The sequence below is a fragment of the Aquila chrysaetos genome, chromosome 6, assembly GCF_900496995.4.
Source record: "Aquila chrysaetos chrysaetos chromosome 6, bAquChr1.4, whole genome shotgun sequence".
NCBI lineage: Eukaryota > Metazoa > Chordata > Aves > Accipitriformes > Accipitridae > Aquila > Aquila chrysaetos.
In genome coordinates, this window is record NC_044009.1 from 30,207,213 (window position 1) to 30,223,446 (window position 16,234).

Below are 16,234 nucleotides of genomic sequence, written 5' to 3' on the forward strand. Positions count from 1 at the left end.
ACTTATATATGACCATTATTATCTATAATCTGACTTTTCTCTTAAAAAAAAAAAAAAGAAAATGGCACTTAAAAATAGTAAGTCTTAGCTCAGTAAACTGTCAGTAAACTTTTCATTTTCTACTACCAGATCATAGTAGAAAAAGAAAAAAAGAAGAATTAAATATAATGTGCATTCAAATAACACAAATGAAAATCAGTAAGACTACGGACTTTGATCTTCTTTGAAGTATTGACCAAAGCTAAATCATTTGGGACTCTCCAACCACCCTTATTGCCAATGGGATCCTCATTCCCTTTTGTACAGTAAACAATCTTATGTCGTTTTTCTAGCACAGAACTCTGTACTGGTTTTATTGCTGCAATACTGGGCATGTACACATTCAAATACAGGATGATACTGGTCTTGACTTCCTATGCTATGAATGATCACAAAACGGCCTGTATTTACAGAACTACAGCTGGACTTTGGAACACATTTGCCCTAACGTGAGTAACTGTAAAATTAGCCTGGGAATATCTTCCTAGAGCTCTCTGATAAAGACATCTGTGTGTTCAGCTGTAGCTTATTTAATTTGCCACTTGAGTCTGCCTTGAATCTATTGAGTTTAAGTTGCATATCCAGAAGAATGGGTGATCTTGTTTCATTCGCTATTTGGATGGAAGATCACCCACAAATCCTGGACAGCATAAAGAAAAACTGAGCATTTGGCAAATTATAGACTACAGAAATGTGAGAGACAAAAGATTCCATTTGGTCCCATTTTCATGACTGAGCTAGGAACAGAAAAAGAGGAAAGATGATTAATATATTCTTGACTTGATCTTCTAGACTGTCACATCTCTGTTCTGCAATAAGGGACACTTCAAACAAGGTTATCAATATCAACATATCCGTAGAAATAAGAAAAACTCTAGAAAAATTTGCAAGTTCTGATATCATGCTGTCAGGGTGGCCCTTCCCACTCTTACCCTAAGGATCCTGTTGAAGTCCTCCTTGTCTACTCTCAAAAAGTGGCAGTTGTCTTCACGCAGAACAATGGATGCTGCTCTCGGAGCGTCATTCACAAGCGCTAACTTGCCAAAATCATCTCCTTCGTGTAGAGTACATACCACACCCTGCACAGAGCAAAACATTTACATGCAGAAACCCATCATTACTCTGGATTCTATTGAAAGTCCTTGTACAAACACTGGACTTCACAATCAAATACCAAAACAAATCTACTTGGCAGGAAATCAACAGCCAAAATAATGACTACGAAACAATACTTGATAGCTGGTTATTACTATTACTGAAGAAAGGCAAGAATAGAAAAGAATTGGCTTGTTCTCTGAAATTACATTCAGCTTGAAGGACTCTTCTAGCCCTGCTGAAGACAGAAAGTTGTTGTTTGTTTTTTATTTATAGAGGCCCTAAAAAATAAGATCAAGTTTGCAGAAATAACATGTAACAACACTGCATCCTCAGCTGGTGTATAACAGCAGTGCTCCATTTACTCCAATTTACAGTTTATAGTAACTGGGATCTGCCCCACCCAGTGATGTAAAAAATGTAGCTAAATATGGGTTACTTAGGAACAGACTTAGCACCAGGGCCCCTATACTAGATTTTGGTGAAATGCTTGGTGTTCAGAATGGAGGATTGTCAGTCACCGAATGAGAAATCAATAGGGAAGTAGGAATTTTTAAAGACTCAACGGATTGCTGTGTACCAAAGTCCTATTTTTTGCCTTGAAAAATCTCCCTCATAAACAGGAAATTTAATAGGGATGCTTTTCAGTCTATAGCTTAACTAAAATGAAGAGCTAACGTAAATTTGGGAGGGGTTCATCCAACCTGAGAACCACTAGTCACAAAGCAGTACTTCTGTCAGACATGCGTGAGAAAAGTTAGTCATACAAATGCAAGCAAACATGGTGGTAAAGGGACAAAACACCCATGAGACAGAAGTCTGGCAATTCACCAAATTCCAGCAAATGACTTTGTCCTAAAGGTACTGATTTAACTCTGCTGAATTATATTCAGAAAGTGTGTAATATATCCCGAAATTATACAGCAATCAACTGGAAGTATAATCAGTGAAACCACTGGATCATTTCTTAATAAAATTACGTTCAATTTGTTTCCTCAGACAAAGCAATTCTGCTCTAAATTAAACTGTATTCCTTCAAAGTTTACTCTCACAATTTCAATAGTAAGAATCATATAAAAAGGCTTCTGAAAAAAATACCTTGCCGTAAATGACTACGTTTACTGATCCCTTTAGGATAATGTACCAAGAAGTACCTTCTTCTCCCTGATTAAATACTACAAGAGAGAGAAAAGATTTTATAGTGAGAATATAGTTATTCAAAATATAAATGGGACAGATTCTGTACTCAATAAAATTCAAGGTAATTCTATTGCAGTCATATTAATAATGCCTACCTTGAAAAAGCGCATACTATGATTTTAAAAGCAATTGCCTTCAGATTTCAGAAAAAAACCCCCACACCCAGATAGCAGTTATTTTATTACACTGACGTGAAAGTTGCTTTTATTTTCCATGATGGTTGCAACAACTACTTTATCGATACATGTCAGGTTATCAGTTACTAATCACCACACAGATTTGGATCCCACCAGTGGCACCATGTTCTAACCCTATTCTCTAGTGGCTGTGAATTTGACATTCATTTGCTAAAACTTCTCAGTATAAACAGATCTGAGTAATCTTAACATTTTAAATCCTTTATTTTGTGCAGCAGGAATTTTTTATTAATACAAGGATAATATTAGAATACATTTTAAATAGAGGTTGGTCCAACCCAAGATTCTGGATCAAAACACACCTAAATTGTAGGTGATATATACATCCAACCAAGGATATAGAATTAAATTTGGTACTGTCCCTGCAATCGGCAACAGACTAAGCCAACACCTATTATCCCAGGTTTTAAACAATGAGTGCCAGTCAAGTTTGAAGACTGCATCCAAGTTTTGCTCTTGTCATTTAAACATTAAGAATTTAAATGTTCATGCCACAGATGAGAAAGAAGATCTGACAGGACTCCATTTACTTACAGACTGTTCCTGCTTTGGGATGTGACTCGAAAATGAGGACACCTGCTAATTCTCGCTTTACCTTAAAATAAAAAGAGAGAAATTATAGTTTTTATATGTATCTTATTCTTCCTGGTGAGAAGAAGTCACATAATATACCCCAGTCACTGCTTTCCTTCCCTCTGCATCATTCAGCACTCATTCAGAGTCACACAGCCAGACAATGGTCTCCTTCACTTGATGTCCTATTTCCTACTGATTGGCTTTACAGAATATGAGCCTTTACATTTCCTGGCTCCAAAAGGCTCAGACAAGGGCATCTTTAAGATAGAGGTCTCCATCTTTCTTCATACACACACATGTGAAACCATCACTAACAATTAACATTAATGTGATGGAAAATTTCAGATGGTAATAGCTAACCTATTACAGAAGATAGCTAGCAATTGTCAATTACTCCATGTGGTTCTGCAGTACTCCAGCTCTTCCCTGAGAAATCAGTACCCTTCTCCTTACTGACGTAAGTCTGGCCACTTCTGCTGTGTCGACCTGCAAGGCACAGCCATCTGGACCTGCTGAGGCCCCTCTCCGCCTGACAGCTTCCCAGGCAAAACGTCCAGCTCACTACCTCTTCCAGGAACTGAAGAATGTGACAGTGCCTTTGGTGTCAGCCTGCTCCTCACTGGGTTTGTATTAGTCTGGTGTGACTAGCTCTTACGACTGACTGGGCAGTTGCCTCTACTGAAACACTGTTTACAACCATTTTTTCTCACTGTAAACACTGTTAGTGTTACTTTCACAACATAGTAGCGGCAGTGGGAACCTCATATTATCTTGAGGTTTCCTGCGTGCTTTATGTCTCTCTTTGCACAACCGCAAGTCTCCAAGGTCTTGGAGGCCAATTTCCAAGCAGTGGGATTCTTGTTTTCAGAGGTTGTCAGCTGATGACAATCCATGTTTCAGAGGTACTACTGTGTAACTTAACTGTGCCAAATAGAGATCAAAAGCTGGCTCCAACATATATTTAGTAGTAGCATTTTCACACCATTCTCCCAACTGTTTAAATTGAAAAAATTTTTAGGCCATGAAGAAAAACTTGGGGAGGAGCTCTCAAATTCTGGACACAATCCAGATGAGAGTCTGGTGGCAGCATCTCCTAAGATGGGTGGACAAATTCAGGCTCTGATGCCCTAAAGACACCCACCAAACCTTTGCTCAGGCACCAAGCATAAACATACCACACCAGTCACCTCTCCCAGAACTTTTTCCTGACAGCCAGTGCAAAGCACTTCCTATTTGCAGTCTGGAGAAGAAGAGGGATAAATAGAGGTGTTTGGACAAGTTTTTTTAGTACACTGACCAGTGAACACACCCACAGGCCTGTGATTTCTATAACAATTAGCTCACCAGACTCTAATATAACCTCTGCCTAAAGGCAATGATGCTTTCATGAGGACAGGAAATACAATCCCGTTAGCACTGTTCTGCACATTGTAGAGAGTGTTCCTATCCATGTACATCCTCAGATGTCTTCTCAGTTGGTTCAGTCATTTGCCTCTGTAGTGAATGAATCCTCTTGATGAAGCCAAGAATTTGATTTGTTTTTAACACTGTATTATATAATTGTTTTTCATTCATACATTAACTTCACAGGCTTCTCTAGCAGGGATTAGTTCACCACCATGCGACTTGAGTTTTATCCATTTTACTTCCTGCTGCTTGTGGCATATCTAGAAAACATATTACTTTAGGAATTATGCCTTTCTTAAAATGAATAAACATTCCATTTGCTTTCAAGTCAATTGACCATTAATCTTCTGGTTCATAGGAGCAATGCTGTCTGTTGCTCCTCTGAAGATTTCCTCTAAGCTAGCCATGGCTTCTGTCCTCTGCTTTAGTTCATGTTGCACATAATAGGCTGGAATTTCCAAATTCTTACTAAAAACATGGAATCAACTGCAATTCTTCAAAATGCCAAGTATTTCTTGCAGTTTGTATCATTTACCAGTTTGTACCATTTGCCATACTTGTTCTATATGCTACTTGCTGTGGATTCTGACCTCAAGTCTGAATTTCTTCCAAGCTGGAAATATTTTGTGGTTCTGATTTTTTTGTTCCTGGGTTATGTCTGTAGTATCAAGAGTGTTCTCCACTCCCTCTCAGTATCTGTCTATCTTGGGTAGTTTCTTTTGTTTGATTTGAAAAGGGTCATTTCTGGATCTTACAGAAGTCTTTCTTTAAATACTTTTTTACCTACATCCCAGAGATGCTTAAGGATTTTGGCTGGCTGTTCCCTCTTAGTTCAGTTAGCAACTCTGGATGCATATTCTTTTTAAAAACATTGCTCAGGTGTTATATGTTTGCACAGAGTACTTTCTTTCTGTAATGCAGCTTCATAACTAGCTGCATCTGTCAAAGTTAGCTGAGAATTATTGAAAATATCAAGAGCTTCCAGAGAAGCTATTGTCAAACATAAATTTACTTTCTGACTGGCTTTCTTTTTCTGAAAGCACCCACATCTTGCTGCTACCAAGTAAAGTGCTATTTAGCTTGTTTCAGTTGCCTACACAGTGTGTCAACAACGGTGAGACTTTCAACAGTTGCGTTCTCTCCTCCAGGCATTTTCTCCATTTCATGTATTCTTGGTTCTCTGCACTGTTCTTGCCCACTCAGAGAGAAGGTGCGTGATGAGGTTTCCTTCACTCAATGACCAAACTCCAACCAGCCAGCACTGCACAGTACACCCTTCTGCACTGTGTAATTCCTCCTCCTAACTGGTTCAAGCCAAGACTTCTTACAGTTCAGAAATCAAACATCTATTCTGCGAAATTCAGAAACGCCACAGTCCCAGGTGTCAGGTCAGACTGCATGCATCTTAATTTAAACTCAGATATGGACCCAGATGGAGACACCTGTGCCAACTGAGTGAGGTAGGGGCTGTGCAGGAACACGTGAAAAGAATTATATCTGATAACCAAAAGACAACCTACATCTGCATAGTGCTTGGGTGGTCCTCACAGGTGGGAATAACTTCTTTGCATGGGAAGTATAAATGGAAATGGTTATAGGCGCTCCAATTCTAATAAAGCACCAGAAGTTAAAATTCAGCCTCCTTTTTGGTGATGAGTTGTATTTTTAAAAATACTTACTGTGGTAGAAAGATGAGATAAGGCCTTAATGTGAAGAAGTTCTTCATATATAAATTCTAAGTCATCTACAGTTCTCTGGCCAGGCCTATAGAAAGAAGATAAAAAGGACAGTGAAATGCAATAAATGCCCAAAATAAATGCTTCAGAGAAGTACAAAACAACATAAAATGCTGTTGTACTGTCTACTGAAAGGTACATCCTCACTAAACAGGGACTGAATGATGGTTCTGGCTGGAGGACTAGAAACACACAGAGGATGGAAGTGCTATGAAAGCACCTGATTGACACTGAGCAGCAGCCATAGCAACCACCTTAGAGAGATCCTGATTAGGCAGCTTTCGTGATGAAATCAAGTGTTCTATATGTAAAACAGTCAGATAAATCAGAAATGGTACATAAAGATCTGTTCCTTTCAAAACGACTCCCAAGTGTGAGATCTGCACTATTTTTCACATGTGGCACTATTTAGTTGTAGCAAACGACAGTAGTAGTGGTTTGTAAAGGAGTGCATGAATTTCTGCCAAAAAAATTGGAAGAGGCAGCAGTGCATCCTGGAGGACAGTAAATGACTGCTATAGACTTAATGCTGAGTGCTGTTGTTTAGCCACAAAGGTAAATAAGAACCACTCAGTAGTTTCAACTTCTCTCACTGAAAAATACAAGAAGCTGCCATTGATAAAAAGCATGCACTGATGAAGGAGTAATCCTCCTATAGCACAACGAGGAATAAGGCTGCCACTGTGACTGAAATAATTACATTTCTGTAGTCTACACACTAGAAGATTTTCTGATTGCTAAAAAGGGACACAAATACTCTGAGAACTGCAGTGTGTCAAGAGATGCTTTGGAGGATCTAATAAACAGTACACATGAGAAGGAGTTGTAGGAGCTTGTGAGTAACTCCAAAACTTTTTCCCACTCACAAGATTCTCTTCAGTTTAAGTAAGTGTCTAATACAGCTTTATTTTCTCAAAGGACAAATTCTCCTGTGATATAATTTCAGACAGCACATTGGAGTTACATACATACACACAGAAAAAATCCTTTAAAGCATTACCCCAAGTTACTTTCATAAGACTAAGTTCTTTCAAACAATATGTTTGAAAGTGAAAAGCAGAATATAAGTAATTAAATCAATGGGCCAAGAACAGAAGAAAAGAGCAACCTAGTCATAAGAAAGGAGAGAGGATAAATTTAAGATGTGAGGAAATGGGATACAGGAAGTCCAGTCCAGGGGCAGGAGTTTCAAAGGAGAAGGTTTACATGCTTGCATTAAGAACAGGCTAGTGTGCAGTTCCAAACCCCACTGTCTGCAATGTTGTCATGGTTTTACCCCAGCCAGCAACTAAGCACCACGCAGTGGCTCACTCACTCCTCCCACCCCGCCTGGTGGGATGAGGAGGAGAATCAAAAACAAGTAAAACTCATGGGTTGAGATAAGAACAGTTTAATAATTTAAATAAAAAAGAAAATAATAATAACATAATAATAATAATGATGATGATGAAAATGAAGATAACAAAAAGAGAGTGAAATATAACCCAAGACAGACAAGTGATGCACAATGCAATTGCTCACCACCTGCTGACTGATGCCCAGTCAGTTCCCGAGCAGCAATCTGCCCCTCCCAGCCAACTCCCCCCAGTTTATATACTGGGCATGACATCACATGGTATGGAATACCCCTTTGGCCAGTTTGGGTCAGCTGTCCTGGCTGTGTCCCCTCCAAACTTCTTGTGCCCCTCCAGCCTTCTTGCTGGCTGGGCATGAGAAGCTGAAAAATCCTTGACTTAGTATAAACACTACTTAGCAACAACTGAAAACATCAGTGTGTTATCAACATTCTTCTCATACTAAATCCAAAACACAACACTATACCAGCTCCTAGGAAGAAAATTAACTCTATCCCAGCTGAAACCAGGACAAATGTGTGGTACCAAAAGAATTAACAGCACAGCTGAATCTTTGGACAGCCCTAAAAGAAATGTCACAATGAACCTTTCCGACATAAGTTTTCTTCCTAAAATGTCAATATTACAGGAGATTCTAGCATCTAGAGGATCAGGAAGGTCATATAAAGAAATATAGTGCTCTACAGGTTTTCTGCCTAATCACCTCTTGGTTCAACAGTCTGTCTAAATCATGTGTGAGGTACAGGGAGCACCCAGCAATTGTGTCACTCTGGAATTATATTGCACCTTTATGCAAAAGAAGTTTGATGGGAGACTTCTTTTGGATGAACAAAGTACTGAAGAAGTCATAGAAAACATAAGGACAACTGACATCTTCTCTGCTAGGCAAGCTGTATTTTTCATCTGTTCTTCACTTACCAATGACATGCATTTATTATTACCCAGATTAAAGACAAATTTAGACAAAAAACGTTTTGGATTAATTTTTTTTTTTCTCATACAGAATGGAATAAACTGTTAAGGGAGAAACAGAAAATGGTTTGGTACTGCTATGCCCTCTAGTGACTCAAAGTACTCTTTACTATTTCTAAATCTGGCTTGAAATTAAATTATAAGGCTGCCACTCTTAGTGATTTATGTGGGGCAGTATCAGCTTAATTAAGTACAGAATAAAGCCAAGCCAGTACTTGCTACCTTTCACCGGAGATTTAAGAAACACAAGGTAAGGATTTTAACAAATAATACTTCCCACAGGAAGTAACAACTTCAATTTTATTACATGCTTGCAAAACCAGTGTGTCTTGGAAAATGGAAAACAGTGTAACAAATTAACAAATTTCTACATAAAATTAAGATATAAAAGGATGATGTCTTACTACATCAGATCTCTATCAAGACAAAAGGGTAACTCTTCTTTCAGGATGTCTATTTGCCTCCTGTGTTAGCACCTTGGGAGGACTGACAATCTATAGTGGATGTACCCAGGCTTTACTTCTGCTCCTGCAGATGTCACGTGGAGAGATATTAGGCATCACTGCTTCTGTAAAACCTGTGTGGTGACCCACTGATGTTGATTTGTAGGATCCTGCTGTGTAAAGACCTAGTTTCTGCAGGGGACACATTCTAACAGCAATAGCTGGTTATAGACAGGATAATAAATGGAATAGGTAGAGAACGAGGGTACACATTAACAGACAGGAGAACTCAGGTGATATTAAGTGATCAATAAAAACTGTTCAGTGTTTGGAGAATTTATCAAGGTCAGAGACATTGAGCTTCTCTGTGACTAGGATGTTGGCAATATAATAGTACTTTGCCATTGATAAACCATGTATGTACAAGCAATATCATTGATTGTTTTTATTACACAGCTAACCAGAAAATTCTCAGATAAGAACAAGGGAAAAGATCAGAGACCCCATAACACTGTGATTATACGTCAAATAAGCATATATTTCCAGAGTACAAATTTTGTCTTCAAGTACCATAAAAAATATATAGAAGACATGAATAATTTTACCCACTACCTGTGTATGAGTGTGAAAGTGAATGCACGCTCACTTACTCTAGCACCGAAGCTAATTATGTAATCTTTGTACTTGAATCAGTGCTCGTTGATTAACTCCATAAATACCATTTACCACATATAATACCCATAAACGTCAGTGAACTGATATGTGGAAGGATAATTCGTATTTCTTGTCTGTCCCAGGAATAACACTTGGTTTATTAAATGTCATTGGCAGGAAACTCCACCAAGAACTATGGAACTTAATACAGTCTTTATGGAGAAATCCAGTATGGTTCTTACTATTAATAGCTGGGTGGAATATCTAAATAAAAATTTTAAGAACAAGAGAACAAATATATCTTGCTTAATTTTTACAAGACCTTCAAGAAACTATAGATTCTTAGCAATAATTAAATTGTTATTTTATTTTATATATATTATTATAGATAATTTTTGTGCTGTTTATCATGTTTAGATCTGTTTTTACTTCCTCTCCCTAGCATCCTGTCAAGCTTACTTTTACAAGTGGCACTAAAATTTGATTACTGATCACATGTAGAATCAAACACTCTTTGTACTGAGAAAAAAAATTGCTGAGTGAAGTCACCAAGAATATATAACACTGATTTATTGTTTCAGTCATACTGTTAACTTAATGTAGCCTAGCATATTAAAAATAATATAATCCATAACATCATCTGAGTTAAAACACTGTTGTGTGATGAATATCATTCACCCTTTAAAGCCTCCTGTTATTATTGTGTTTAGCTTTGTATTATAGCATCCTATTTAATTAGAGTTTACCATCAAGTTAGCTATATCTGAACACCATTAAAATCAAATAAAAATAACTAGAAAAATGTTTTCAGGATGTATTTTCATACTGAAGGATTGAAATGCTTGTAAGGAAGAGCTGTGTTAATTCCACAATATTTTTTCCAGGGACTTGCTGAAGGTCTGCACCTGTGCTCCAGGCATTATAAGGAGCAGAGAGCTGTGTTTGCTACTTCACAAAAAGCTATTTTCACATTCAGTGTATGTGTTTCCAAAGAAAAAAAAACCCACCCAATAGCAACAAGAGCCTGCCAAAAATTTCCCTGAGCTCTATTCTGTTTTTTAAACTATAGAACATTCTTTCACAGTTTGACAGCTAAAATGCTGCAGTTAATGTAATAAACAGAGAATTTTTTAAGTCGGCTGTCAAAACAAGTGACACTTTTTGCTAGAGATTTTCAGATTTTGAACAATAGAAAGTACCTTTCAAAGCAACAGCTTCATTATACAATCAAATTCTCAAAGTAATCTTCTCATCAAAGAATATTGTCTTATTTCTTTCAGGGTAATTATCTGAGTTCTGCAACCTCTCCGGAAATGGCGACTATTATAAAATGCAGCTGTATTGGTTTGAAAATTGTGGGTCCTGCTCAGGTCAGTTAGAGCCAGTGTCTCTGAAGCCCTGACAATTCCTTGAACTTTTGGCAGCTGTAACAGTGTCTAGTCAAAACTAGCAGGACTCTGAGGATTCATGGAGATTTTAACAGCTTTGATACAGCTCAGCCCAGGGTGGATTTTCAACTAACAAAATCATAACGTATGTAAACTGAATACTAGAACAGTAGTTAATATGGTGCCTGGCAGTACAAGCTTGCTTTCATGAGCAAAGGGCAGCAAAAATAAGCACTTTCAGGGACAGGGTTAGGGAAAGATGTCAGATGGCTGTCAGTCTTGAGAAAACCTCTTTCGCCTCACTATAGTGCATGAAAAATCTCCTATGAATATTCTTTCAGATGATGCTGTGCAACTGACGACACAGAGGGGAGAGCAGTACTTTCCACAGCATCGTTCTAGCCTTTCAGCTCTCTGCAAGCACTGTGGACGATAATCAACATTGATCCTGCCAGGGTAAACTTACACTGGCTGTTCTGAAAGTCATGATGGAAAACAAATGTAGTTGGCAGCCAAAAACCATGATAACCTAGGGGGGCAATTCTCCAAGAGCCAACCTGCTCAGTCAGCCTGAGACAAAGGAGATGATAGTGCAGAGTCACAGCACACATAGCACTGCTCATGGTCTCTTAATGACTGACGTCTGCTCGTGAGTGCAAGAAGCCGTTTTTTGCTCCTCAGTGGAGAATGCACAGGACATCTCTGTGAAGAGAAAACACCTCACTTCCCTGACACCATAAGGATTTATGGAAGCACCATGCTCCCAGTCTGGTTTCTCTATGTATTTTGTGTGAGTGCTCCTTTGGTTGTGTTTGACTAGACCTCTAATAAACAGAAGAAAGAGAACTTATACTTGTAAAACTATTGCTGCATGGCAGTGTTACCTATTTTTATAAGCACAAGTATCTGATGGCACTGTTTGAAATTCAATGCACAGACAACAAAGGGATAAGAATGGAGCCAGAAAAGGATACAGGTGGAAACAGAACAGGAGCAAGCACTTGTGTTAAGTGGATTCAAAACATTTTTAGTATAAAAAATGTTTTCACACTGTAGGCAGGGCCCAATCCTATCCCATAGCAAAGACAAACTTTGCCAACGGCCTCAAAGGAGCAGGATCAACCTTTGTGTACATATCTTTCTTGAACTGACCCTTACAAGTAAATTTGCAGTGAGGATGACCTTAAGTAATTCATTATTCTCAGTGCTCTTAATTAGCAGTAAAATATGTCTTCAGTGGCCCCTAAACACTACCTGCATAATGAAGAGGTTACCTTCAATGGAGGGTCAAACAGAGTTTATACTGGTTGCTTTGAAGTCACTATAAAGCTGCCTGTAAAAAAGGCCTTTAGCACAGTTTTCAGTGTGGCCAGAATGTATTGCTGAAAGGATGGTTAGCCAACCAATGAGTGAGAGGACATGATCTGATAGCTATGAAAAGGTTAGGCAGACATCCTCTGTGGCCTAGGCACAGAAAGCATTTTTTTAAAAAATATATTGATTTTATAACAATAAGGATGGATAAATAAACCCACAGAGCCACATTTCACACCTTGCTAGCAAACTACAACAGGCCAAGTCCAGCCTATCTTAATTCAATAAAGTTCTACCAAGGATGAATCTAATTAATGGCTGCCTCTGACAACTGTAATTGATTACCTGCTGTGCTGCCGTCCTACCACTCTACTCACTCACAATAACTGAAAGCAGCACGGTTAACTGAATGGCATGTCTATACAGAAAGTGTTAACAGAGCAGGACTCTTCTATTACCTGCAATTTACTTTTGGGGAGACTCAGCAATGAAATAAAAACTCATAATGCAGCATTTTCCTTAAGGTGAGTATGATGGCATTCATGGCCTTTGATAGTTATTCTCAACACACAGTTTAACCTACAGGCATTAATAAGGACTGGAAATGACTTAATATGGACTTAAGAACTTCAGAGGTTGAACAAACTGGCACTGAAGTGAAATAACCGGCCAAAGGATGCCTGATAATAAATGTAGATTTCTCTTGTTTCCATGTCACAAGGAAGACCCATGTATAATATTAACTCATTAATTTGCTTACGGTTTTCTGAGAATCATCCTCATATGAGCATCTGGGCCAATCTGAGACAGAAGAAGCATAGTGTCCTGTAGCTCCTCATCACACTCCTTTTTCTCTTCCTCGGTTGGTAAAGGGGCATCTTCACACTCATCATCCAAAAATCGATAAAACAAGTATTTGTCTTGAAAGTGGTGTTCCTGATCCACTGAAAACAACATATCAAACACTAAGCTCTCCTCATGAAAGTTAACCTTGTAGAATCTGTGTAGCATCATATATGTCACAGATATATTAGTTAAGAAGGGAGAGAAAGCTACAGAGAAACTGCAAGAGTATGAAACATTTATTTCTCACATATGTCCAAATTATGTAGCTTGAAGGGTACGCTTTCAAATTTTTACTACAAATACTTTCTAAAAGGCTTCTATATAAGTGTGTTATGGGTGTATGTATACATACATACATGTGTATGCACGTGTGTGGTTTTTTTCTTATTAGATCTGGTTTTGTTCTTATTGTTTCAAACCATTTCATTTAAGCAAACAATTCACACTGGGGAAACAGTTACATCATGAATTTCTAAGAGGTGTTCTCTAGCATAAACACCTTGCCCTACATGTTTCAGACAGGGCTAAAAGGTAACAAAAGCATCTAAACTCTTTCTGATGTACCAGAAATGTACATCATCAACATACAATCCCAGGGGCAAGTTCATTGACCTGTGTCCTGGTGGAAGAACTTAATGTAAAGACTACAAAGAGAAGGCTTCTGAAGAGAAGCTATGATATGGCAAAGGACAAACCCTTGGTCTTCCAAGCAAGTCAGAGTGATGTGTTGAGTTGGATACTGTGATGCAGCTTGCAACAGCTTGCCCCTGGGAGTTCAAGGGAATATTGGGCAGGAATTAAAGCTAGAACCCTTAGGGTAAGGCAGCGGTGGAAACAATCGGTCTTCTCAATGTGGAAATTTCTCCCTTGGATATGGGAAGCACAACAGAGGATAAATGGAAGTGTACTGTAATAGAGCTGCTCTTCTGAATTTAATGAAACTGTACATGCAAAGCTTCAAATATGAATATTGCTTTAGAAAGCTACCCTTTTGAGGACTATAATATCCTGTTACCAAGTAAATCCTGCCAAATGGAAACTGAAAGTCAATGTAAAATACAGTCAGAAAACTAACATAAAATCCCAGATCTCTGCACTGGAATATTTGGAGTGCTGAATTTGGGAACCATTCCAAAACCACTGAAAATCATTCCAAAATGATGGATCTGAGCAAACACAAATGCTCGCATTCACTTCCAAATGCTGCAAATCTTTGATGAAGATCAGTTTCATGTATGGTAATATATCTCTTGGTTTTGGCCTGAGTGCTATCCAGCTCTTGCAATATAAGCACAAGCCAGTATAATTATATATTATAAGTGTAATAGAGTTATCATTATAAACTGTTCATTTACTTCTCAATATTCTCATAAGTTTAAAAGGTATATTGGTAGCAAGATTCATGTAATACTGCCTGAGTGTTGCCCTTGCACTTATGAATGAATAGGCTGCTCTGCAGCATTTCTTTTGGGCTCATGATCCCTTTATTTTTCATTAAAGAGGTCTATAGAGGCACTGATGTCACACATCACCCATGTTTTAGTCAAGATGCTGATTTTCTTTATCTTACCATGGTTAAGAACACCTTCTTCCAGCAATACTTGCCACATCCCAACAGCCTGGGTTCGTGAATGGACACAAGGACTTTGCTGCATCATCCAGTCAACTAGTTCTGTCCCCACACAGCATTGCCTGAAGGACAAATAAATAGAAATGAAAAGGGAGCTAGCCGAGAGAGAGATCACACACAGTGTCTGCCAAGAACAGTGGTATCTTAAACTCTGTATAATCTTAGCCAAATCTCCCTACAGAAAACACAATGTCACGATCTACGCATATATGCTTGAAATATCAGTGAAGGTGTTCAGTTTTGAGAGGATCACCTCAGCAGAACAAGTGTTTTGGGAAATGCAAAGTTCAGAGGATCAGAGTGAGCCTGTGCCACCTGGTATAAAACCTGTTGCACCAGTGCAACAACCTCCAACCCAGATTTCAAAGGAAACCTTCTCTGTATGTGGGATAGCAAAAGCCTCATGCTTTTCAGAATCCTGCATGAAAACAATCATCTAACACTGTAAAAGCTTTGCCAATGAGAACAGCCTCCACAGGAAGAGTGAGTGTTATGAGGGTGTTCCTCCATTTGTAACCAAACTCCAGCCACACTGTATTTGGGGATGTTGGTTTGTAGGTCTACAGAGTTTCTGAGGCTTTCTCATGCGAGGTGGTGGTCACCTTGCAGCTCCTGACTGACCCAGAGGCAGACAACAGCAGGCCTCAAGTTTGGAGAATGCCCAAAGAGGGGAAAAAAAGCCAAAAAGCCACATGGTCACTAAGTAAAATTCTTTGTCATAACACCCCCTAGCTCAGCAACAGAAGCAATTAAGCAATGAGATCAAAAACTTACAAATCTATAACTGATCACACACAGAACAGAGAGGAAGTTGGCTAGTCCTTCTAGACAGGCTCTTGTGGCTCCACACTTCATGCACCACTTTCAGAGACCAAGGAAATAGATAATACTGAAATTGCTGAAATTTAGCTTAAATAATGCTCTTCCAATTAAAATCCAATTTTGATGACAAAACTTTCCCTCACCTGGATCCAATCTAAAATCTGGCATTCTATATTTAAAAAACCCAAAGATAGAACAGTAAGAGTTTTTCCCAGTTATGTATAAGATAAAACGGTGCAGCTGCTAGGACCAGCAGTTGTCTTCATTTATCACAGATGCTCTTTTGTTCCTCTAGAACAACAAGCAATGTCATATTGTGATATATTCTCAGATCAACTCACAAGCTCCAAATACCTTGCATTATTAAATACATTTTGAACTGAAATATGGAAAATCAATGCACTTATCTCAAAGTGGATCAGCAACATATTGATTTGCTATTTAGAAAAAGACATACTCAGAGATTTTAAACCAATTTTTATTTAAATATACTCTGGATAATGCATTAGGTATTTGATTTAAACATTGGACACTAAAAAAAATTGATTGTTTCTCAAGGC

The 16,234-nt window shown here is 38.4% G+C and overlaps 1 protein-coding gene across 8 annotated transcripts in view; it reads right to left on the reverse strand.

Moving 5' to 3' along the window:
• RAPGEF4 (Rap guanine nucleotide exchange factor 4) overlaps positions 1 to 16,234 on the reverse strand; it is a 159,723-nt gene that overhangs the window by 40,620 nt on the left and 102,869 nt on the right. For all 8 annotated transcript variants that reach the window (XM_030017964.1, XM_030017963.1, XM_030017965.1 and 5 more), the window contains 6 exons: positions 14,793 to 14,914; positions 13,137 to 13,320; positions 6,194 to 6,278; positions 3,066 to 3,126; positions 2,233 to 2,309; positions 972 to 1,118 (listed from right to left, as the gene is read on the reverse strand). In XM_030017964.1, the coding sequence (XP_029873824.1) occupies positions 972 to 1,118; positions 2,233 to 2,309; positions 3,066 to 3,126; positions 6,194 to 6,278; positions 13,137 to 13,320; positions 14,793 to 14,914 (676 nt within the window). The remainder of the gene's footprint in view (positions 1 to 971; positions 1,119 to 2,232; positions 2,310 to 3,065; positions 3,127 to 6,193; positions 6,279 to 13,136; positions 13,321 to 14,792; positions 14,915 to 16,234) is intronic.